At 43.3% G+C, this 24,806-nt stretch overlaps 1 protein-coding gene across 4 annotated transcripts in view; it reads left to right on the top strand.

Moving 5' to 3' along the window:
- The first annotated feature begins 4,655 nt into the window (after positions 1-4,655).
- LOC122557074 (sodium- and chloride-dependent neutral and basic amino acid transporter B(0+)-like) overlaps positions 4,656-24,806 on the top strand; it is a 95,077-nt gene continuing 74,926 nt past the window's right edge. For all 4 annotated transcript variants that reach the window (XM_043704356.1, XM_043704355.1, XM_043704354.1 and 1 more), the window contains exons 1-4: positions 4,656-4,842; positions 8,254-8,401; positions 10,607-10,738; positions 20,908-21,075. In XM_043704356.1, coding sequence (XP_043560291.1) covers positions 4,771-4,842; positions 8,254-8,401; positions 10,607-10,738; positions 20,908-21,075 — 520 coding nt within the window. In that variant the 5' untranslated portion in view covers positions 4,656-4,770. The remainder of the gene's footprint in view (positions 4,843-8,253; positions 8,402-10,606; positions 10,739-20,907; positions 21,076-24,806) is intronic.

Below are 24,806 nucleotides of genomic sequence, written 5' to 3'. Positions count from 1 at the left end.
CTGAAACAGCCCTCGACAATATCTACAACACCACCCACCTTTGTGTCATCAGCAAACTTACTAACCCACCTCTCCACTTCTTCATCCAAGTCATTTATAAAAACTACAAAGAGCAGAGGCCCAAGAACAGATTCCTGCGAGACACCACTGGTCACTGACCTCCAGGCGGAATACTTTCCACCCACGACCACTCGCTGTCTTCTTTTGGCCAGCCAATTCCATATCCAGACAGCCAAATTTCCCTGTATTCCATCTCTCCTAACCTTCAGAATCAGCCTACCATGGGGAACCTTATCAAATACCTTACTGAAATCCATATACACCACATCCACTGCTCGCCCTTCGTCAACTTGTCTCGTCACATCCTCAAATAACTCAATAAGGCTTGTGAGGCATGACCATGCTGACTATCTTTAACCAAGCTATGTTTTTCCAAATAGTCATAAATCCTATCTCTCAGAATCCTTTCCAGCACCTTGCTTCCCACAGACGTAAAACTGACTAGTCTGTAATTCACATGGATTTTCCTATTCCCTTTCTTGAACGGAGGAACAATCATCCAGTTCTACTCCCATGGAGAGTGAGGATGCAAAGATCATTGCCAGAGGTGCAGCAATCTCATTCCTCCCTTCCCGGAATAACCTTGGATATATCTGGTCCGGCCGTGGGGGACTTTTCTATCTTGATGCTTCCCAGAAAGTCCAGCATATCCATGTTCTTAATGTTGATTTGTTCAAGCCTATTAACCTGGTCCACGGTGTTCTCACTATCAGCAAGGTCCCTCTCTCCAGTGAATACTGAAGCAAAAAACTCATTGAGGGGCTCCCTTACCTCTTCAGACTCCAGGCACAAGTTCCCTCCACTATCTCTGATTGGTTCTACCCTCTCTCTGATCAGTCTCTTATTCCTCACGTACATGTAGAAGGTTTTTGGGTTTTCCTTAATCCTTCCCGCCTCCTGCTAGCTCTCCTCAGTCCATTTTTGAGTTATTTCTTAGCTACCCAGTAATCCTCTGAAACTGTGCCAGATCCTTGCTTTCTCAACCTCAAGTAAGCTTCCTTCTTCCTCTTGATGAGAAGCTCCTCTGCTCTTGTCACCAAGGCTCCTTCACCTTACCATTCCTTGCCTGTCTCTGTGGAACAAAGTTATTCAGCACTCGCAACAAGTCCCCCTTAAACAACCTCCACATTTTTATTGTGCCTTTTCCGTAGAATAACTGTTTCCAAGTTATACTCCACAGCTCCTGTCTAATAGCAGTATAATTTCCCCTTCTCCAATTAAATACCTTCCCATACTGTCTGTTCCTATCCATCTCCATGGCTATGGTAAAGGTGAGGCAGTTGTGGTCACTGTCACTGAAATGCTCACCCACTGAGAAATCTGACATCTGGCCTGGCTCATTGCCTAGCACGAAATCCAACATGGCCACCCACCTAGTCGGCTTATCTACATATTGAGTCAGGAATCCCTGCTGGACATACCTGACAAAATCGGCTTCATCCAGACTATCTGTACGAGGGAGGTTCCAATTAATATTGGGGATGTTGAAGTCACCCATAACAACAACTCTGTTACATCCGCACCTTTCTAAGCTCTGCTGTCTAATCTGTTCTTCCATTGCTCTGCTGCTATTGGGGGCTCTATAGAAAACACCCAATAAAGTGACTGCTCCTTTCCTGTTACTGACTTCCACCCAGACTGACTCAGTAGACAAACCCTCCTCATCAACCTCCTTTTCTGTAGCTGTGATCCACTCTCTAATTAACAATGCTACTCCACCTCCTCTTTTACACCCCTCCCTGTTCTTTTTAAAAGATCTAAATCCTAGAATATCCTGTAAAAATTCCTGTAAAATTCCTGTGAAATCCATGCCTCCACTTTGGCCACAACATCATAGTTCCAAGTACTGATCCATGCTCTAGGTTCATCACTCTTATTTCTGACACTCCTTGCATTGAAACCTACACACTTTAATCTATTCCTTTGCCCTATCAACTGTGTATCCTTCCTGACAGACTCTCTGCATTCTCTTTCTGCCCTTTCAAAAACTACCCTCTCCTGTAGCTCTGTAGCTCTGGTTCACATCCCCTTGCCAAACGGGTTTCAATTGTCCTGAAGTGCTCTCACAAATCTCCCACCCAAGACATTGGTGCCGATCTAGTTTAAGTGCAACCCGTCCTTCATGTTCAAGTCCCACCCTCCCCAGAAGGTACCCCAATGACTTACATGTCTGAAGCCCTCCTTCCTGTACCAGCCCTGTAGCCATGTGTTCAGATGCACTTGCTCCCTGTTCCTCACCTCACCAACATGTGGCACCGATAGTAATCCTGAGGTTACTAGTCTGCTTGTCCCACTTTTTATATCACATTGTTAACTTTTGTTATAAATTCTGAGTCTTACAATTGTGTACTCCACAACCACCTGATGAAGGAGCAGCGCTTCCAATTAAACCTGTTGGACTATAACCTGGTGTTGTGTGATTTTTAACTTTGTACACCCCAGTCCAACACCGGCATCTCCAAATCTAAGAAACGTGGAGTGTGCAAATTGATTGTAATCATACTTTAAAAGAGGCTGAAAGTGCAAGACTAATTTTATCTTAGTTACTTGGTACAAAGTCCTGATATTTATGCTATTATTATTGATATTATTGGTAAACAATATGGTATAATGAGCACAGGAGGCTGGAAACCAAAGGTCAACATTACCTCTCTAGAAAATCTTAAGTGCCCATGAGGGGCAAAAAAAAAGTCATTTTAAGTCATGGTTTTATTTCTTATTTATGATATTCTGCCAGCTACAGTCTGCATTTTTCAGTACTTCATTAATATTGTCAGTGATAAGCAACGCAGTAGAAGTATTCATGAAACTTAGGCCAATCCTCATACTAATCAGAACTTGAACGTTTGCCTTCCACTCAGCTTTTCACAAAAATATTTATCAAAATTCATGAGGCATACAAATATAAAGCCAGCAGTTATATTTCAACTGATATGATATTAATCTGTTATTTGGAGATAGATAATATCATAGAATTATACTGCACAGAATGAGGCTCTTTGGCTCAACTCATCCATGTCCACCAGCTTTCCTAAACTGAACTGGTCCCATTTGCCTGAGTTTGGCCCATCTCCCTCTAACACTTTCTGAAATAACTCCAATATCCCGTCACCAAATCCCCCTTTATTTACAGGTGGAGAGTCCTTGACACTGATCCAGCTCCCTCAGAGCCCGGTCTCAGAATGAACAGGACGTCTGACATTCCTGTTTTTATTTCCCAGTCAGGGCCCCCTGATTGGACCAGACTAACAGCCCCAATTAGGGAACTCATATTCTATGAGGTCCACCTGGCTGACCTCGTTACAATCGCTACATCCATCTAAATATCTTTTAAATGTTGTAATTGTACTTGCTTCTATCACTTCCTCTGGCAGCTTGTTCCATGCACACAGTCTCTGTGTAAAATAGTTACCCCTCATGTCTCTTTTAAATCTTTCCCCTCTCAACGTAACCCCATGCCCTCTAGTTTTGGACTCCCCTATACCCCAGAAAAGACCTTGGCTAGTCACCTTCTCAATTTTATAAATCTCTAAAAGATCACCCCTCAGCCTTCTAAGCTGCAACAAACAAAGTCCCAGCCTTTCCAGCCTCTCCTTACAACTAAAGCCCTCCAGCCTCGGTAGTGTCCTTGCAAATCATTTTTGTATCCTTTCCAGTTTAATAAAATCCTTCCTATAACAGGGTAATCAAAAATCTACGCAATACTCCAAATGGGGTCTCACCAGTGTCTTGCACAGCCGTAACACAATGTCCCAATGCTCGCCTTTCTAAAGACTAGGAAGAAGTGAGGAGTGCAGACGTTGGAGATCGGAGTCGAAGAGTGTGGTGTTGGAAAAGCACAACCGATCAGGCAGCATCCGAGGAGCAGGAGGATCGACGTTTCAGGCGTAAGCCCTTCATCAGGAATGAGGTTTGTGGCCTAAGGGCCTCACCCCTTTCCCATTTATCCCTCAGCCCCTCCCAAGGATGCTTACCTTGAAGACGTTCTTCTCCTCCTCCCTCGACAAGGATTGCAGTGAGTCCTTCTCACACTGCACCCCCAGGTCATCTCCTCTGCCCTCTAGCTCTTCATCTGTCTATCGCATTCCTAGCTACCTAGCCACCCCCCCACCTCATTCCCCCCTCCCATTTATCTCTCAGCTCCATTGGGCCACAAGCCTCATTCCTGATGAAGGGTTATGCCCGAACTGTTGACTCTTCTGCTCCTCGGATGCTGCCTGACCTGCCGCGGATTTCCAGCACCACACTCTTCATGTTTCACATTACACCCTGTATTTAAGAATAAACCCAGAAACCTAAAACAAAGGATTCCATTATAGTTGGAGCAAAAGCAGATTTATAGGAAGCAAATCTGGGCTGTCCCTACCAGTTATAAGATTCTGTTTTGTCGAACGTTTCACTCAGTGCTGAACTCTTTAAAAATTCAACGCTGACAAACTGAAATCTGATACTGATTATTCGGAAACTACCTTTGAACTGAGATATTCAGTATGAAAATTAAAGATTAACATCAGACATAATCTTGGACTACCACCTTAAACAGCGCAAGAGATTGGTTACTCATGTGGAAGCGTCAATTATCTGTGAATCAGCCTTCCAAGTGTCTCAGAGCAGATAAGTGTTTGCAAACACTTCGGGGTGAAAGCAGCGTACTGAATAGTTACATCCAACTCTGAAGCCAGTACAGGAATCATTCACCATTGACCAAATATGGACCAGAAAGAATTGGTTTTAAGTGCGTGCTCACAGAGTGACCAACATACCCACCCTCCAGAGGACACAGTGAGTATTTTGTCGAATTAAAACTGCAGTAATTTGATTGAAATGTACACGATTGGTGGGGGGTTTTGACAGGGCGTCTGCGGAAAGGGTTTCTCTTGTGGGGGTTCCTTGAACAAGAAAGATGCATGGGGGAGACTTGTGACTGCTCCTGGGTTTGAGGTTTTTCCAGCGCTGGAATTGGATTCCCACTCTTCTGTGGGGCACTCCTTTGTTTCAGTTTCGCAATGTTTTTCAAACCTTTTGTAAAAGATATCAGAAACAAGTGTATTTTAAAGGGGAGAAAGGACAGCACATGGAATTGAAGTTTTGGGAGAGCGATCACAATGGTAAGGTCAGAGACTGACCATAAGCAAAGGTTCTGGAGATCGGGTGTCTGTGAGATGGAGACCAGAGCAGGAGTCACAGCTAATATTGGGAGATCGAATCTTAGAGGCAGGGGGAGCAGCATGCTGGAACTCAAAGCTGGAGAGCCCTCAGTGATTTCTAAACATCGCTGCCTAATAGTACATTAAAGAACTTTGGGTAATGAACCTAATCAGCTCAGTATTATAAGAGTTTTATTATAAGATATATGATATCACTATAAGTTATAAGGTTGGAACTTAAGAGTTAAAAATTGTAATTTTTTTGCATTTTGTTTGTAAATATAAAACAGTGACAAAGGGACACATTTTTAATGGCTATCCTGAGATCTGATTCTGCATTGCTTTTCAAAATAAGAATTAACTTGTCACAAAGCAGTGTTGGAGAAATAAGTCTGTGCTAACCCTGGGACTTTCAACAAAGTGTGAGGATTTTATTTAGGTAATTCTGGTTCTGCAGATTGTAAAAGGGGTCAAGATGGTATGCTCTTCCTGTCAAATGTGGGAGATCAGGGAGCAGTTGAATGATCCGGGGGACTATGTCTACTGAAGCGCATTTGGTTGCGATTTCTATCAGACCACATGGATTGTTTGGAGCGGCAGCTAGAGGCAATGAGGAGTGTACAGGAGCTGGGGAGTGTGATAGACAATAGCTTCAGGCATGTGGAAACACTGCAGGTACAGTCAGGTGACCACCAGGAGAGGTTGGCAGATAGTACAGGAGTCTCCTGTGGCTATCCCCCTCTCAAATAAGTATATCATTTTGGATACTGTAAAGTGGGGATGGCCTCTTGGGAGTATAGCACTGACAGCCATGTCAACAAGGTAGACAGGTGTCACAGATAAGCTGTTTGGTAAGCTTGTCTCAATGGTCAGGGCCTTGTGTACAGGAGTTTGGACACCGTGTTTCAGCTGTACAGGACATTGGTGAGGTTATTTTTAAAATATTGCATAGATTACTGGCCTTCCTGCTATAGTAAGAATGTTGTTAAACTTGAAAGGTTTACAAGCATAATGACAGCTCTGGAGGGTTCGGGTTATAGAGAGAGGCTGGATAGACTGGAGAAATTTTCCCTGCAGCATCGGAGGGTGAGGTGTAACCTGAGATAAGTTTATAAAATAACAGGTAGGGTGATTAGCCAAGGTCTTTTCTCCCAGAGTAAGGGAGTCAAAAACTACAGCAGATCATTCAACTGCTCCCTGATCTCCCACCTCTGACAGGAAGAGCATACCATCTCAGCCCCTTTTACAATCTGCAGAACCAGAATTACCTAAAAAATTCCTCACACTTTGTTGAAAGTCCCAGGGTTAGCACAGTCTTGTTTCTCTAACACTGCTTTCTGACAAGTTAATTCTTATTTTGAAAAGCATTGCAGAATCAGATCTCGATATAACTATTAAAAATATGTGTCCCTTACCTTACTCACTATTTTATATTTACAAGCAAAATGCAAAAAATTATGATTTAAGGTGAGAGGGGAAAGATACAAAAGGGACCTGAGGAGCAAAGCTTTCATGCAGCAAGTGTTGCATGTATGGAACAATTTGCTGAAGGAAGTGATGAAGGTGGACACAATTCAGAGGTGGTTGGACAGGATTGTTATTCAGACTGCAGGCCTGTGAACAGTGGTGTGATGCAAGGATTGGTGCTGGGTCCACTACTTGCCATCATTTATGTAAATGATTTGGATGTCAACAAAGGATGCATGGTTTGTAAGTTTACAGATGACACCAGAGTAGGTAGTACAGTGGACAGTTAGGAAGGAGGACAATGAGACTTTAATCATTTGGGCCAATGGGTCGAGGAGTGGCAGATAAAGTTTAATTTTAGGTAAATGTGAGGTATTGGGGTTTGCTAAGACAAACCGGGGCAGTTCTTACACAGTTAATAGACAGTCCCTGGGTTGTGCCAAACAAAGAGACCTTGAGATTCAGGTACATGGTTCCTTGTAAGTAGTATTGCAGGTAGACGGAGTGGTAAAGACAGTGTTTGGCATTCTTGCCTTTATTGGTTAGTGCATTGAGTATTGAAGTTGAGACATCATGTTGCAGCTGCTAAAGACATTGGTGAGGTTACTTTTAGAATATTACATTCAATTCTGGTTGCCCTGCTTTAGGAAGGATGTTGTTAAGGATGTGGAAGGGTGCAGAAAAGATTGACAAGGATGTTGCCAGGACTGACTGGCTTGAGATGTAAGAAGAGATTGAATAAGCTAGGGCTTTTTTTCCCTGGAGTGTCAGAGGCTGAGGGGTAATGTTATAGAGGTTTATAAACTCTTGAGGGGCATAGGTAGGGTGAATGGTCAAGGCTTTTTCCCCAGGGTAGTGGAGAAGCAAGAAAGCATAGATTTAAGGTGAGAGCAGAAGGCTTAAAAAAAAATGACCTGAGTGGCAACGTTTTCACACAAGAGGGTGATGCCTTTATGGAATGAGCTGCCAGGGCGATGGTGGAGGCTGGTACAATTGCAACTTTAAAAGGCATCTGGATGGGGATATGAATAGGAAGAGCTTAGAGGGATATGGGCCAAATGCTGGCAAATAGGATTAGATCACTTTTGGATGCTGGTTGGCATGGGCGAGTTGGATGGAAGGGTCTGTTTCTGTGCTGTATGAATCTGCATGAAACCCATAAAAGTATGGGTTGCCCAGTTAAAACAGAATAAGGAGAGATTTTTTTTCTCTTATTGAGGAGTGTCTGTCTGTCTTTGGAACTCATTCCCTTAATAGATAGGTAGCTTGAAAAGCAAGGGGGTGTAAAGTTATCAGGAACAGGCAGGAATGTGGAACAATCAGTTCAACCATGGCATTCATGAACGGCAGAGCAATCTCGAGGGACAATGATGTGTACTCCCGCTAGAAATTTGTATGTCCATATGTTTGGGTGAGTCTCCATCTACAGGGTTCAGGGTATTTCCAAACTGTTAACCACTTACTGATAAAAAAGGGAATAAAGTAGTGTTTCTATAGTGAGCAAAAATGACCTTTTGTTTTAGTTCTAATCTGAAAAAAATCTCATTTCTGATTTGGCCATTTACTCTCTTTCTCCTAGTTGGATCCTATTAGCGGTGAAGCTGACGAGAATGTGGAACGGGGTAACTGGTCCTCGAAGACTGACTACTTGCTCTCGATGATTGGCTGTGCTGTGGGTCTGGGCAATGTCTGGAGGTTCCCTTACCTGGCTTACAGAAACGGAGGAGGTACTGTCATGAAATCCAAACTACAGGGCAGCGAAAGACGGAAATAAAGAGAACTCTTCAAAAGCTAGAAGAAATATTCAAGTCAGTCTAAGAGGGGATGCTTTATTATAGCAGGCAGATAATAGATATTTGAAAAATACTGCTTTAAGAAACAATTGCACATCATAAATTTAACAGTTGGATATCCATTAAAGATTGTCCCTAGGGACATCATCTGTTTGATTGTGACTGGAAGGTATTCAGGTTTGATTTCTGGACAGCAAATGGGGATTGATTTGGGAGATTGTCAAAGTATACATGTCACATGAGGTAACACAGACCTCAAAACCTTAGATCTCCAGTGCCACATTTTGCAAAACTGAGTGAGGCATATTCCCCGCAAACTCCACTGGGTCATTGTGTTTCTCCAGTGGCCTCCTAAATGATCTGTCAAGGCAACGCATGACATCAAGACATCATGTTGTTTAATGACCTTAACGAGGACTGATGCTGGTCCAAGCTGACCAGCTGGTCCTTGTCTCCAACCCTACTTCACCTACTCTTCGACCCTGCAATACTCTACCACCCCCTCCACTCTCCCAGCCTAAACTTGAGTATTCTCCCAATTGGTGCTGTGCCCCCTATTTTTGCAGATGAGCTGCATGCAGTAGCCAGATTGAAGACTGCCGCTTACTGGTTTTGCGTACATTGGGCTCTCATCCTCAGCCCTCAGACTGAGTCACAATGTGCCATCACAATGCCAGGTTTGACACAGAGCTGACAGCTAGCGTTCCAACTTCTTTCAGGACTCAAAAATAATACAGGTTTCCCTGATCACTATTATCCTTTCTTGAAAATATCGCCTGCAAGTTAACACTTCTGCCCTGAAAACAGGAATAGTACAAACTTCAATGTTCTACCTTTTCTTGGTTTGATAGAGGTTAGTGAGTCAATGCATTGTCCTTTGGTGGAAATGGTTTAATCGGTATCGATCAGGCCATAGGATATTCAGCTGCATTCTTTTCATTGTATCTCTATAACGTTTTTTTAAAATAGTCATTTTCAATATTACATGTAACAAGAAATTGTTACAAAGCAGATCTGTAACTAAACATCCAAATCCAAATCCTATTCTTTGAAAAGAACTTAGATATTATTACAGAAATAATTTTCAGTGAAAAGGCTGCCTTAGCTGACAAGCAAATCATTTCTCAACCCTTTCTTTGGTATAACTCGTACCTTTGTATAGTTCCCAGTCTCTGAACTGCTTTTATTGCCATTGACTTTATGTAGATGGTTCAGTTCAGTTTCTGATCAACGGTTACCCCCAGGATGTTGATGTTAGGGCATTCAGAAATGGTAGCGCTATTTAATACTCAGGGGAGATGGCTGGATTCTACCTAGTTGGAAATGGTCATCAACTGGAAATTGATTGGTGCAAGTGTTAAGTAAGGAGCTCCAGGATTCAACCAAAGTATGATGAAGCGGCAATTATATATTTTCAAGTCAGGACTGTGGTTAAATTGTGGGCATTTTCTGAAGGTATTTGCACTCCATGCACTTGTCCTTGACCTTCTAGATGGTAAAGGTTGTTATGATTGATGGTGTCCTGGGTTGATGGTTTTTTTCTTTCTGGTGAAGGTATGGACAGGTTAGACCTGCACACATTATAGTTCAGAGGAATCAGAAGTGGAGACCTTGTGGCGATTTGGCAGAGGGATATTGAATGGACAGAGGATACTTTCCCTTCATGGAAGAGACTGTGTGGGACACTTTTTAAAAATGAGCACTTCCTATTTAGCATTGTAAATTAGTTTTCTCTCAGAGGGTTGTTAGTATGTAGAATTCATTCCTTTCCAAAGCTGCAGAGTCTGGGATTTTGAATATTTTTAAGGCTGAACTATGTAAGTTCTGGCTTGAGAGAGGAGAATGAGAATGTGGACAGGAAAGGAGAATTGAGGTTACCATCAGATCAGCCACGATCATATTAAATGGCAGAGCAGGTGCAAGATGATGAATGGCGTATTCCTAGTCCTATTTCCTACGTTAACATGACTGAAGATTGGCAATGGAGTAGAGCTGGAAAGTTCATTATGTTGTATTCAGACGCTAAGAATACTAGCAAATTGGCAATGTTATTCTGCCAATGAAAACTTTTAGCGCCTGCATTGATATGAAATGAACCGATTTGATTTACATTTCATTTCCTTCTTCTATATTTTCCAGGCACATTCCTAATTCCCTATGTCATCACACTGGTACTTGTTGGGATGCCAATGTTTTTCTTGGATTCTTCGCTTGGGCAGTTTGCCAGCCTCGGACCTGTTCCAGTGTGGAAAGCTGTGCCAACATTACAAGGCGAGTACATATTTCGCAATACAAACATGGCAGCAGTTGAAACGAGTGATCATGTCCAATTAATTTGAATAAGTTGCATATATTTTCCTTAACAATGAACATTTAATCCAGCCTTGCTGAAGTTTTACATGGAATCCATTCCGCTGTATCATTCAGGACAACAATAATGAAAATAGACATAGTGAGTGAAATGCTGGATGAGATTTAACATGATAAATGTAGATCCAGCACCCCAGTTGGAGAAACTTGAAAGTGGTTGCCAGTACCATCTCAGTCCCCAGGATGGTATGGTGGCTCAGTGGTCAGCACTACTGCCTCACAGTACCAGGGACCCAGGTGTGATTCCACCTTCAGGCTGCTGTGTGGAGTATGCATGTTCTTAGCATGTCTGCATGGGCTTCCTTTGGGTGCCCCTGATTCCTCCCACAGTCCAAAGATGTCCAGGTTAGGTGGATTGGCCATGGGAAATTCAGGGTTACAGGGATAAGGTAGGGAGGTGAGTCTGGGTGGGATTCTCTTCGGGAGATCAGTGGGTCGAATGGTTGGCTTCCACACTGTAGGAATTCTGTGATTGACGGTTGTGGGAGTTGGAATCCTGCACCGCTGCCATCCTTCTCCTGCACCCCTCTTCCCCAAGAGCTTCCAGTCAATCAGAGAGTGATCTGATACTCAGCACCAGCTCAGACATCGACACTCTGTCAACCGTAGGGAGTGATACAGGATTTGGCAGATAGTGGTAATCATTTAGTCAGTACGATGGGCATGCTGAAGATCCAAATGTGGTTCAAGGCCTCCTGACCAAGCCTGGAATCATTGAATATCAGTGGGCGAACTCTCCACTGGTTGGAGTCATACTTGGCACATAGGAAGATGGCTGTGATTGTTAAGGTCAATCATTTCAGGTCCAGGAATCTCTGCAGGAGTTCCTCAGGGTAGTGTCCTAGGCCCAGCCATCTTCAGTTGCTCTCATCAATGACCTTCCCCCATCTTAAGGTCAGAAGTGGGGATCTTCATCGTTGATTGTATAAAGCTCAGTACCATTCACAACTCCTCACATACTGAAGCAGACCTTGTTCAAATACAGCAAGATCTGGACAATATCCGACTCGGGCTGATAAGTGGCAAGTAACATTCATGCCACACAAATGCCAGGCCATGACCATTACCAAGAAGAGACAATCTAAACATTGCCCCTTCACATCCATTAAGATTACTGAATCAGTCATTATCAGCATTCTTGGGGGTTTACCACTGATCAGAAATACAAATGACCTCATGGAATAAACATGGTGGTTGCAAGAGCAGGTCAGAGTTTAGGAATACTATGGTAACTTATCTCCTGACTCCCCAAAACCTGTCTACCACCTACAAAGGCACAAGTCAGGAGTGTGTTGCAATACTCTTGTCTAGACCCTTCTTAAATATGTCAGAGGCTGCCTGTGCCACCTTAAATAAGTTATACAGCTTCAACCAGAATGTTATGAATGAAGGGCAGCACAGCGGCTCAGTGGTTAGGACTGCTGCTTCACCAGGGACCTGGGCTCAATTCCAGCCTCGAGCGACTGTCTGTGTAGAGTTTGCACATTCTCCCCGTGCCTGCGTGAGTTTTCTCCAGGAGCTCCGGCTTCCTCCCACAAACTAAAGATGTGCAGGTCAGGTGGATTGGCCATGTTAAATTGCCTATAGTGTCCAGGGGTGTGCAAGGTTGGGTGGACCAGCCAGGGGTAATGCAGGGATAGAGTTGTAGGGAGTTACTCTTCAGAGAGTCTGCTACAGGAGGCTGCTACCACTCCCCACTTGCCTGGATGGGTTTACCTTCAACAGCACTCAAGAAGCTTGACATCATCCAGGACAAAACAGACCACTTGATTGGCACCATATCCACAAGGATCCATTCCCTCCAGCACTGATGCTCAGAGGTAGCAGTGTGTACTATTAGATTAGATTACAGTGTGGAAACAGGCCCTTCGGCCCAACAAGTCCACACCGACCCGCCGAAGCGAAACCCATCCATACCCCTATATTTACCCCTTACCTAACACTACGGGCAATTTAGTATGGCCAATTCACCTGACCCTGCACATCTTTGGATGGTGGGAGGAAACCGGAGCACCCGGAGGAAACCCACGCAGACACTGGGAGAACGTGCAAACTCCACACAGTCAGTCGCCTGAGTCGGGAATTGAACCCGGGTCTCTGGCGCTGTGAGGCAGCAGTGCTAACCACTGTGCCACCGTGCCGCCCATCTACAAGATGCAGAAATTCACCAAAACTCTTTAGACAGCACCTTCCAAACCCACAACCACTTCCATCTAGAAGGACAAAGGTAGCAAATACATGGGAAAACACCCACTTTCAAGTTTCCCTTCAAGCCACTCACCACCCTGACTTGGAAATATATCCCTGCTCCTTCATTGTTGCTGGGTCAAAATTCTGGAATTCCCTCCCTAAAGGCATTGTGAGTCAGTCCATATCCATGCACAATGCCAGGGTTCAAGGAGGTAGCTCACCACCAATTTCTCAAGGGCAACTATGGATAGACAACAGATGAAGCACTAAAGTATTTGTATCACAAAAGCAGAACCTGAGTGTATCCCCAAATGTTACTATCTTAAAAATGATGTCTTCAAGAGGAAGTGGAGGCCATCACATGTTCAGGCAGATGAGAAGTGGGCAGAAGTTCATCAAATTGTATTAATGGTGGGCTTTTGAAAGGAGGTGTTGAGGGTTGCACAGGAATTGCCAGTAGAAGATCAATTGGGTACAAGAAAAACTCAAGCCAAAATGCAAAATCATTTTTATTGGCCTGGACTGCATAAGGACATGGTTGAATTTTGCCAGACATGTCATACATGCCAGGTAATTGGAAAACTTCAGGCAGCAATAAAACCAACAACTTTAATACCCATTCCTGCATTTGAGGAACATTTTACAAGGGCCTTAATTGATTGCATAGAATCTCTGGCCAAAATAGCAAGTGAAAATCAGTACTTGTTGACCATGATGAATGTGTCCTCTGGATTTTCAGAGGACATTACATTACACAGTATCATGGCGTAAAAGAATGGTAGAAGACTTACTCAATTTCTTTTACTAAGCATGGCCTACCAATAGAGATCAAGGGTGAAATTTTACATGAAAATTATTAAAGCAAGTTATAAATATCTTAAGAGTAAAACAATTCTAACCATACCATCCAGAATCACAGGGAGCATTAGAATGGTAGTATCAAACTTTAAAGACCATGTTGAGGGCTTATAGTCAAGATTATCCAGAGGAATGGGATAAAGAAATTCCATTTGTACTTTTTGCCATTGGAGATGCACCAGATAAATTGGCCAAATTCAGTTCACTTGAATTAGTTTTGGGGCATGAAGTGAGAGGGCCATTGAAATTAATTAAGGAACAACTGGTGAGTCAGAGATCAGAGACCACACATTTGGGCTAAGTGTCTAATTTTAGAGAAAGATTAAATAGAGCAGGTGAGTTGGCTAGACAGCATTTAAAAGTAACACAGCATGTGATGAAAGAGGAAACAGACAAGAAATAAAAAAATTCACAATTTCGTTAAGAAAGTGTTAGTGTTACTTCCAGTGGTAGATGAATCTTTAAAAAACAGGTTTAGTGGGTCTTAACAAATCAAAAAGGACATTGAGTGAGGTGAATTATTTATTAAAAACACCAGGCAGAAAGAAATTTCAGAGTGTGACATGTGAATATGGTCAAAAGATATTTTGGTAAGGAAGGAAAACAAAAGGGAGACAGTGTTACTGGTTACAACACACAGTGAAGAAGCATGTTCAGAGGATTCTGAATTGGACATTCCTCAAATTAAATTGGACAATGAGGAAGTTCTCAAAAATTGGGATAAATTATTGAGTTATCTTCCAGAGGAAAATTGAAATGACCTGAAAGATTTATTACTATCGCATGGGGAGATGTATGGGAATAAGCTGGGAAGTGTGAATCTAATTATGCATGATGTAGATATAGGAAATGCTGTTCCAATTAAACAGCATCTTTATAGACCTAACCTACTAAGTTGGCACAGATTCAAAAGGAGATTGAATGCATATTCAAAGATAACATAATCAAAGTGAGTTGCAGCTAATAGAGCTCACCCATAGTAATGGCATCAAAACCAGATGCTACCTAACAATAATGTGTGGCCTATCGCAAAGCCAATGCAGTTACAAAGTCTGATTCATATCCTATTCCACTTTTGGAAGACTGTATTGAGGAGGTGGGACAAACAACTTATATTTCTAATTTAGACTTATGCAGAGGATACTGGTAGGTAGCTATATCTGAAAGAGTGAAGACAATTTCGGCTGTTGTGACACCGAATGGATTCTACAAGTTTAAAGTCATGCCATTTGGTATGAAAAATGGGCCAGCCACATTTCAAAGACTAACCAGTAAAATTATTTCAGGATTGCCCAGTAATGTGGAGCATATCGATGATCTGGTGATTTTTATTCACACTGGGAATGAACATTTGCAGCATCAATCAGAATTGTTTTTAATCAACTTTGGGAGAAAGGCTTAGTGATAAACTTGGCCAAGAGTGAGTTCGCAAAAGCCCAAGACACATTCCCTGGCCATGTCATTGGACATGGACAGCTGACCCCATAGGATACGAAAACCAAGGCTATTGAAGAGTTTCCCATAACTTCAACAAAGAGTGCAGTACTACGATTCCTGGGGTTGAATGGTTTTTATTCAGAGTTTGTACCAAATTTTAGCAGCATGGTTGCTCCACTGACTTATTGAGAAAGTGCAGAACATTTCAGTGGATGGTTGACTGTCAGAAGACGGCTGAAAAGTGTGGCACTGGAAAAGCACAGCCGGTCAGGCAGCATCTAAGGAGCAGGAGAATAGACATTTCGGGCAAAAGCCCTTCATCAGGAATGTGGGGAAAAGGGACTGAGAAATAAATAGGGGTGTGGGTGGGGGTGGGGTGGGGCTGGAGGGAAGTTAGCTGGAAAGGCGATAGGTAGGGGACGATGTTGATAGGTCGGAGGGACAGGTAGAGTGGATTGGTGGGAAGGAAGATGGATAGTTAGGACAGTGCAAGAGAGTGGTGTCAATTTAGAGGGTTGAATCTGGGATGAAGTGGGGGGAGGGAGATGAGGAAGCTGGTGAAATCGACACTGATGTTGTGTGGTTGGAGGGTCCCAAGGCGGAAGATGAGGCATTCTTTCTCTAGTCGGCGGGTGGCTTGGATTTGGTGGTAGAAGGCCCAGGACTTGCATGTCCTTGGGGTAGTCGGAGAGGGAGTTGAAGTGGTCAGCCACAAGGCTGTGGGGATGTTTGGTGCGTGTGTCCCAGAGATGTTCCCTGAAACATTCCAAGAGTTGGTGTCCTGTGTCCCCAGTGTAGAGGAGACCACTTTGAGAACAATGTACAGAGTGAATGAGCTGTTTAAATATGCAGGAGAATCTCTGCCGGGTGTGGAAGGATCCTTTGGGGCCTTAAATGGAGGTGAGGTGTAGGTGCAGGCTTTATACTTTTTGTGGCAGCAAGGGAAGGTGCAGGGAGTGGAGGATAGGCTGGTGGGGTGCGTGGCCCTAACAAGGGCATGGTAGAGGGAATGGTCTCTGTGGAATGCAGATAGGGGTGGGGAGGGAAATATATCTCTGGTGGTGGGGTCTGTTTGTAGGTGGGAGAAATGGCAGAGGATAATGCGATGTATCTGAAGATTGGTGGGGTGGAAAGTGAGGACCAGGGGTTCTTTGCTTGTTGCGGTTGGAGGGGTGGGGTTCAAGGGTGGAGGAGCGGGAAGTGGAGGAGATGCACTGGAGGGCATTGTTGACCATGTGGGAGGGGCAATTGCTGTCCCTGAAATAGGAGGCCATCTGGCATGTCCTAGAGTGGAATTGCTCCTCCTGGGAGTAGATACAGTGGCACTGCAGGAATTGGGAGTAAATGATAGCGTTCTTACAGGAGAGGGGTTGTAGGGAGGTGTAGTCCAGGTAGCTCCAGGAACAGCCAGCTTGAAGTTGATGTCCCTGTTGAGTTGGAGATGGAGATCGAGAGCTCCAGGAAGAGGAGGGAAGTGTCCAAGATGGTCCAAGTGAACGTGAGGTCAGGGTGGAAGGTGTTCATGAAGTTGATGAACTGTTCAACCTCCTCTTGGGAGCACGAGATGGCGCCAATACAGTCATCGATGTAGCGGAGGAAAAGGTAGGGAATTATCTCAGTGTAACTGCGGAAGATAGACTGTTCCACATATTGAACGAAGAGACAGGCATAGCTGGGGCCCATGTGGGTGCCCATGGCTACCCCTTTTGTCTGAAGGAAGTGGGAGGATTCGAAGAATAAGTTGTTGAGGGTGAGGACCAGGCCACCAATGGAATGAGTGAACTGGTGGAAGAGTACTCATTGGGTCAGCAGGAGAGGAAGAAACAGATGGCTTGGAGGTCTTCATCATGGTGGTTGGATGTATAGAGGGACTGGATGTCCATGGTGAAGACGAGGCGTTGGGGGCCAGGGAAATGAAAGTCATGGAGGAGATGGAGGGCATGGGGCGGAAGTTAAAAGAGGTGACCGAGTGGCATTGCTAATCAGAGCTAGTGTCTCAGCTGCAGAAAGGGTGGTTGTTGAGGAGGGTTTGTCTGTTGAGTCAATATGGGTGGAAGTCAGAAACAGGAAAGGAGCAGTCACTTTAATGGGAGTTTCTGTAGAGCACCCCAAAAGCAACAGAGACACAGAGAAGCAAATTGGGAGAGAGATTTTGGAAAGGTGCAGAAGCTAACAGGGTTATTGTCATGGGTGACTTCGATTTCCCGAATATTGATTGGAAACTCCTTCACGCAAATAATTTGGATGAAGCAGATTTGTCGGGTGTGTCCAAGAAGGATTCCTGACTCAATATGTAGATAGGCTGACTGGAGGGGAGGCCATATTGGATTTGGTATCTGGCAACGAACCAGGTCAGGTGTCAGATCTCTCAGTGGGAGAGCATTTCGGTGATAGTGATCATAACTCTCTGACCTTTACTATAGCCACCGAGAGGGATAGGAGCTAATGGTACGGGAATGTATTTAATTGGGTGAGAGGGAATTACAATGCTATTAAGCAGGAACTGTGGAGCATAAATTGGGAGCAGATATTCTCAGGGAAATGCACGACAGAAATGTGGAAGTTGTTTAGGAATCACTTGCTGTGAGTGCTGGAGAGGTTTGTCTCAATTAGGCAAGGAAGGGATGGTAGGGTGAAAGAACCTTGGGTGACAAGAGATATGGAACATCTAGTCAAGGGGAAGAAGGAAGTTTCCTTAAGATTGAGGAAACAAGGATCAGATAGGGCTCTAGAGGGTTACAAGGTAGCCAGGAAGGAATTGAAGAATAGACTTAGGAGAGCTAGAAGGGGGTAAGAATAAATCTTGGTGGTTAGGATTAGGGAAAATCCCAAGGTGGTCTTCACTTATGTGAGGAACAAGAGGATTGCCAAAGTGAGGATCAGGCCAATTAGGGAGAGTAGAGAGAAGACAGAGAGTGGTGGGTGTGTGGAATGCACTGCCAGCAGTGGTAGTAGAATCAGATACATTAGGGACATTTAAGCAACTCTTGGATAGGCACATGGATGATAGTACAATGAAGGGTATGTAGGTTAATTTGATCTTACAGTGGGATAGAAGGTCAGCACAACATCGATGGCCGAAGGACCTGGACTGTGCTGTACTGTTCTGTGTTCTGTGATATATATTGTTCCCAATACTTGCCAATCACATGCTCCAGTACTTCTATATCCTTACTATAAAATAACAGGAACAGCATATTGCACTATAAGCATGGCCAAACAAAATATTGCTACATGTTTTGCATAATATACCTACTTCTCAATTCTATACTTCTACAAGTAATTCCATGGGTTCATTTTGGTTTTGTGGCTCAACATTTAGTCATTTGGGATGTCGGTCCATTTGTTTCTCACCTTCCACTTGAATCGTAAAAATGATGAATGTTCTGCCCCACATTTATCTGTGTTGAAAATCATTCCTGAAATAGTTCTAAAGGCCTGGCTTTGCACTTGGGAGGTAAAAACAATGACTGCAGATGCTGGAAACCAGATTCTGGATCAGTGGTGCTGGAAGAGCACAGCAATTCAGGCAGCATCCGAGGACAGGCAAAATCGAATTTTCGGGCAAAAGCCCTTCATCAGGACGTCGCTTTTGCACTTGGGAGTCAGGTCACAGGTATCAGGTGATTGCCTAACTCTCCACATTCACCTTACAAGAAACTCCCTGGATGACTGGCTCTTCTCTTCAAGGGTGGGTATGGGTTTCTCAAAATGCTCAAAGTGGCTCTATGGAACCTTTATCCCAGTTTTAAAATCCATCTCACCTCAAACTGCCACAGAATCCTTTCCATTCTTCAAGCTCCATGCATTCTAATCCAGTCCAACCCATACCCCATCCACATCCATGGCCTCTCATTACCCCTATGTCCCTTATTACCACATTTCAATCTAATGCAAACTCATGCCCCTGACAACCACCTTCCATGCCAATTTACCCAGTATTCAAGAGCAGTCATTAGGGGCTATGTTAAAGTGTAATGGAAAAGAGTATAAACAGAACCTAATACATCTTTCAGCATGTAAAACAAAATCACCATTCATGAAAATTAATTGAAAGCATTTAAATCCCTGCAATAATCCACTATTTTAAAAAAGGTTGTAATTCATAACCTTACAAAGATACCTAATCTTTTAATAACCTACTTGGACTATCAATCAAACAATGAACCTATTATGATAAAAATTGTTTTTGCAAAGCAACAAAACATTAGTAAGGGTATAATGATAAACCTGAGAGCTATATTTGTTTTTAGCTTTTTCTAATTAGTGGAATTGATTTATTTTTTTATCATCCACTCGTAAAGACAGGCTGCTGTTAGAAAGAAATCAAGGCCTGAGCATTTAAGTAACTCAGCAAACTGGAGTGTTATAAATCTTATCTGATGTTCAAGAACATTTATGGCTCCTGTAGTTTTCAGAGCTGATCCATTGTGGGTTAAGGGCTGTGTTGCAGTTTTGAGCTTGGGTAGCTTTGCTGTGTTTGGGTTTCCCAGACGTGTGAATCACATTGCACTGCTATTCCCCACCCAGCAAAAATGGGATCTGTTGAAAGTAGGGATCGGATTTCTGGATCTAGACCTTATGGACCATTTTTGTTATTAGAGGTGTGTTGGGGGTCACCTATATTTAGAAAGGGCATTCATTTGAGCGGCGGTGTCCAAAATCCTAGGTTGGCCATAAAATCTGGGCTCTATCTTGATTGATCTCACAATCTAGCTATTGCATAGTATCAGCTCACTCAAAGAATTCACTCAATGAACAATTGCTCTCTGCCACATAATGACCAGTAGGAGCCATGCTGGAGATGGTGGGAATCACCTTCCCACCATTTTCATCTCAATCCACTTCCATTATGTTGGAAATACTTGCATGATAGAGTCTGATTTTGCAGCCCAAAGCATTAAAGTACAAAAACAGAAATTGCTGGAAGAACACAGCATCTGTGGTGAGAAAGCAAAGTTAAGCTTTTGAGCCCAGTGACCGTTCTTCAGGACAGAAGGTTTCTGAGTTCTGAAGACTGGTTCCTGGACTGAAAGGGTTCATTGTTTTCTCTCTAAGCATGCTGCCAGATCTGCTGAGTTCTTCCAGTGACTTATGTGTTTGTTTCAGATCTTCAGCATCTGCAGTTCTTTGTTTTGTTGCAGTAAAGTACAACTTCCCCAAATCTATGAAAATAACTTTGATTTGCCTACCAACTGAATGCATGCAAAAGAGTTTAAATTCAGGGATGGCATGGTGACTCACAGCAGTAGGTTCAATTCCAGCCTCGGGTGACTGTCTGTGTGCAGTTTGCACATTCTCACCGTGTCTGTGTGGGTTTGCTCTGGTTTCTGCCTACAATCCAAAGATGTGCTGGTTAGGGGGAATTGGCTGTGCTAAATTGCCTATTATGTTGGATATGTAGGTTAAGTGCATTAGTCAGTGGGGTAAGTATACAGTAGTGGGATTGATTTTGGGGGGGTTGGGTTACTCTTTGGAGGGTTGGTGTGGACTTGTTGGGCCGAAGGGCCTGTTTTCACAGTGTAGCGATTCTATGAAAAACTTCTATAATCTAATCTAGCTCTTGTTTCCCATTTCATTTTAAGGTGTTGGTATAACCATGGTCCTTTTTGGTGCAATCTGTGAGGTTTACTACTCCTGCATCCTCGCCTACAGTCTGTACTACCTGTTTGCTTCCTTCCAATCACCCCTGCCGTGGGCAGACTGCTTCAGTTGGTGGGGAGCAGATGAAACATGCAGCAGGACTCCCAAAGGTACAGTGTTAGCTTCTACTGGGGAGAGTGTACACACCGACTGTTCATTGTTCATTCTGTCAGTCTGAGTGAGGGAGAGAGATGGACAATAGTTTCAGTGACCATCCTCACTGTGACCATACAGCAGAAAGACTTGGATTGATGTTAGCATTGTGCATCATATCTCTGAGTCATTGGGACTGATGGATAATCAATCCTAAATTGTTAGTTTGTACTGTGGAATGTAAAGAAACTGCTTGCTATTACACATATAAAAATAAACTGAGACTCAATCTTCTTGCCCCTCTGTTTCTCACCTGCACTCTTTTTCTGATCCTGCTAATTTTGATTTTGATTTTACAATCATGTCTTTCTTTTTCTCTCTCTTAAATAGTCTCTCCAGACTCTGTATCTGTCCTGCCTTTTTCTCTTGCTTCCATCTCTCTTACATTTGTGCAGAATTTCTTTTTTTGTGTGTTTCCTTTTTCTGTGATATCAGTTTTCATTGAAATGGTTCCCGTCTTTTGTATATTTGTACGCTGCAGCGTATAATCTCTCTGGGGAAGAGTTGGTGAGATGAGTCAGCATTCAATCACTGCCAAAACATGACGTCAGTTTCAGGAGTGTGATTGACCCTATGCCCCAATGCAGTTACCCCCTTGCAATGTTTACCTTGCCTTACTAATTTAAATGCTAAAAGTGAAAGGCTTTACCTGGAACTCTGAGCTGTATGAGTTCACTTGCTTAGACTTGATAGCTCTTAATGTATAGAACAATGAGCAGCAGGACTGTCTTGCTAGCTCTGTTCCACCTCAATCTCTTTCACACAAGCTTTGCAGTGTGTCATTTAATGTACGTTTCCAGATCTGCTTTCTTTCCCATCTGTTGGAATCCATTCTCCTGCAACTCTGAAAGGATGTGCATGTAAGGAGGTGAAATACATGCCCTGCCTGCCTAAGTCGATGCTCTGTTCCAATATATCAAGGCGGTGCCTCTGACTAATCTCTGCAGCAATTCTTCTTAAGTAATGTTGCCTCTGCAAGGAATATTCAGTGATAGCACTGATGAAAGACATCCAATTGACTTTGCATCTGTGTAGCTTGCAGTTGATGCTATGGTGGACTTGTAGAGTCACAGTTTCCTGACCATGTTGACAGTACTGGATGGTCACACCACATAGAAATCTTGCTTTACTGATCCTTGTGTAGATGTCAATCCCTACATCGCCGATACTTGGAAATGTTGTGTTCTAAATAGAGAAGCGGCCAACATTGTTGGTGCTCCAATGGTGTTAGTGGGATGGATGGGGATTTCCTGCCATCCTATTGTCAATGTTCATCTTCTTGAAGTTGATAGAACAAACAACATAGAACAGGAACGGGCTCTTCAGCTCGTGGTGTTGTGCCAAACAACATTGGCCATCCTCTTTAACTTTTCAAATATTGCCTGGAAATACTATAGTTCGATCACTTTAGATAAGTCAGTTTTTGTCCAATGTGTGCAGGAGGGTTTCCCGACACAGTGTGTAGACAGGCCAACAAGGGCAAGGCCATATTGGATTTGGAGGTAGGTGAGCACTTTGGTGATAGTGAGCACAATTCGGTTGCGTTTACTTTAGCGATGGAAAGAGATGGGTATATAATGCAGGGCCAGAGTTATTGCTGGGGGAAAGGCAATTATGATGCAATTAGACAAGAGTTAGGATGCATAGGATGAGGAAGGAAACTTCAGGAGATGGGTGCAATTGAAATGTGAAGTTTATTCAAGGAACAGCTACTGCATGTCCTTGATATGTATGTACCTGTTAGGCAGGGAGGAAGTGGTCGAGTAAAGGAGCCGTGGTTTACTAAAGAAATTGAATCTCTTGTCAAGAGGAAAAAGAAGGCTTATGTTCAGATGAGACGTGAAGGCTCACTTACGGCATTTGAGAGTTACAAGTTAGCCAGGAAAGACTGAAAGAGAGAGTTAAGAAGAGCCAGGAGGGGACATGAGAAATCATTGACATGTCGGATCAAGGAAAACTGTAAAGCTTTCTATAGGTATAGCAGGGCTAAAAGAATGACTAGAGAAAGATTATGGCTAATCAAGGATAGTAGTGGAAACTTGTGCATGGAATCCAAGGAAATGGGGATGTGCTAAACAAATATTTTTTGTCAGTATTCTCACTGGAAAAAGACAATGTTGTCGATGAGAATACTGAGATACAGGCTACTAGACTAAATAGGATTGAGGTTCATGAGGAGGAGGTGTTAGCAATTCTGGAAAGTGTGAAAATAGATAAGTTCCCCTGGGCCAGATGGGATTTATCCTAGGATTCTCTGGGAAGTCAGGGAGGAGATTGCAGGGCCTTTGGCTTTGATCTTTATGTCATCATTGTCTACAGGAATAGTGCTGGAAGAATGGAGGATTGCAAATGTTGTTCCCTTGTTCAAGAGGGGGAGTAGAGACAACCCTGGTAATTATAGGCCAGTGGTCTTACTTTGGTTGTAGGTAAAGTGTTGGAAAGGGTTTTAAGAGATAGGATTTATACTCACCTAGAGAGGAATAAGTTGACTAGGGATAGCAAACACAGGTTTTGTGAGGTTAGGTCATGCTTCACAAACCTTATTAAGTTCTTTGAGATGGCAACCAATCAGGTGGATGAGGGTAAAGTGGTTTATGAGGTGTATATGGATTTCAGTAAGGGGTTTGATAAGGTTCCCCACAGTAAGCTATTGCACAAAATACGGAGGCATGGGATTGAGGGTGATTTAGCAGTTTGGATCAGAAATTGGTTAGCTGAAAGAAGACAGAGGATGGTGGTTGATGGGAAATGTTTATCCTGGAGTTCAGTATATAATAGTGTACAGTATCAATCTGTTTTGGGGCCACTGCCATTTGTTATTTTTGTAAATGACCTGGATGAGTGTGTAGAAGGATGGGTTAGTAAATTTACAGATGACATCAAGGTCGGTGGAATTGTGGATACAGAGGGTCGTGGATATGCTGCAGAGTTGTGCTGAGAGGTAGCAAATTGAGTTAATGTGGAAAAATGTGAGGTTTACAAAATTATGAAGGGTATGGATAGGATAAATAGACAAAGTCTTTTCCCTGGGGTCGGCGAGTCCAGAACTAGAGGGCATAGGTTTAGGGTGAGAGGGGAAAGATATAAAAGAGATCTAAGGGGCAACTTTTCACGCAGAGGGTGGTACGTGTATTGAATGAGCTGCCAGAGGAAGTGGTGGCATGGATGGGTTGGACCGAAGGGTCTGTTTCCATGTTGTACATCTCTATGATTCTATGACTCTATAATTCACTTTGGAAGTTTCAACAGGAATAAAGAGTACTGGGCTAATGGTAAAATTCTTGGCAGTGTAGATTAGCAGAGAGATCTTGGTGTCCATGTACATAGATCCCTGAAAGTTGCCACCCAGGTTGATAGGTTGTTAAGAAGGCATACTGTGTGTTCACATTTATTAGTAGAGGGATTGAGTTTCGGAGCCACAAGGTCATGCTGCAGCTGTACAAAACTCTGGTGTGGCCGCACTTGGAGTATTGCATACAGTCTGCCTACTGCATTATTGGAAAGATGTGGAAGCTGTGGAGAGGGTTCAGAGGATATTTACTAGGATGTTGCCCAGTATGGACGGAAGGTCTTATGAGGAAAGGCTGAGGGACATGAGGCTGTTTTCGTTAGAGAGGAGGTTGAGAGGTGACTTAATAGAGACATATAAGATAATCACAGGATGAGATAGGGTGAACAGTGCGAGCCT

This window comes from Chiloscyllium plagiosum, chromosome 15, assembly GCF_004010195.1.
Source record: "Chiloscyllium plagiosum isolate BGI_BamShark_2017 chromosome 15, ASM401019v2, whole genome shotgun sequence".
Classification (NCBI taxonomy): domain Eukaryota; kingdom Metazoa; phylum Chordata; class Chondrichthyes; order Orectolobiformes; family Hemiscylliidae; genus Chiloscyllium; species Chiloscyllium plagiosum.
This window is presented reverse-complemented; position numbering and strand designations above follow the sequence as displayed.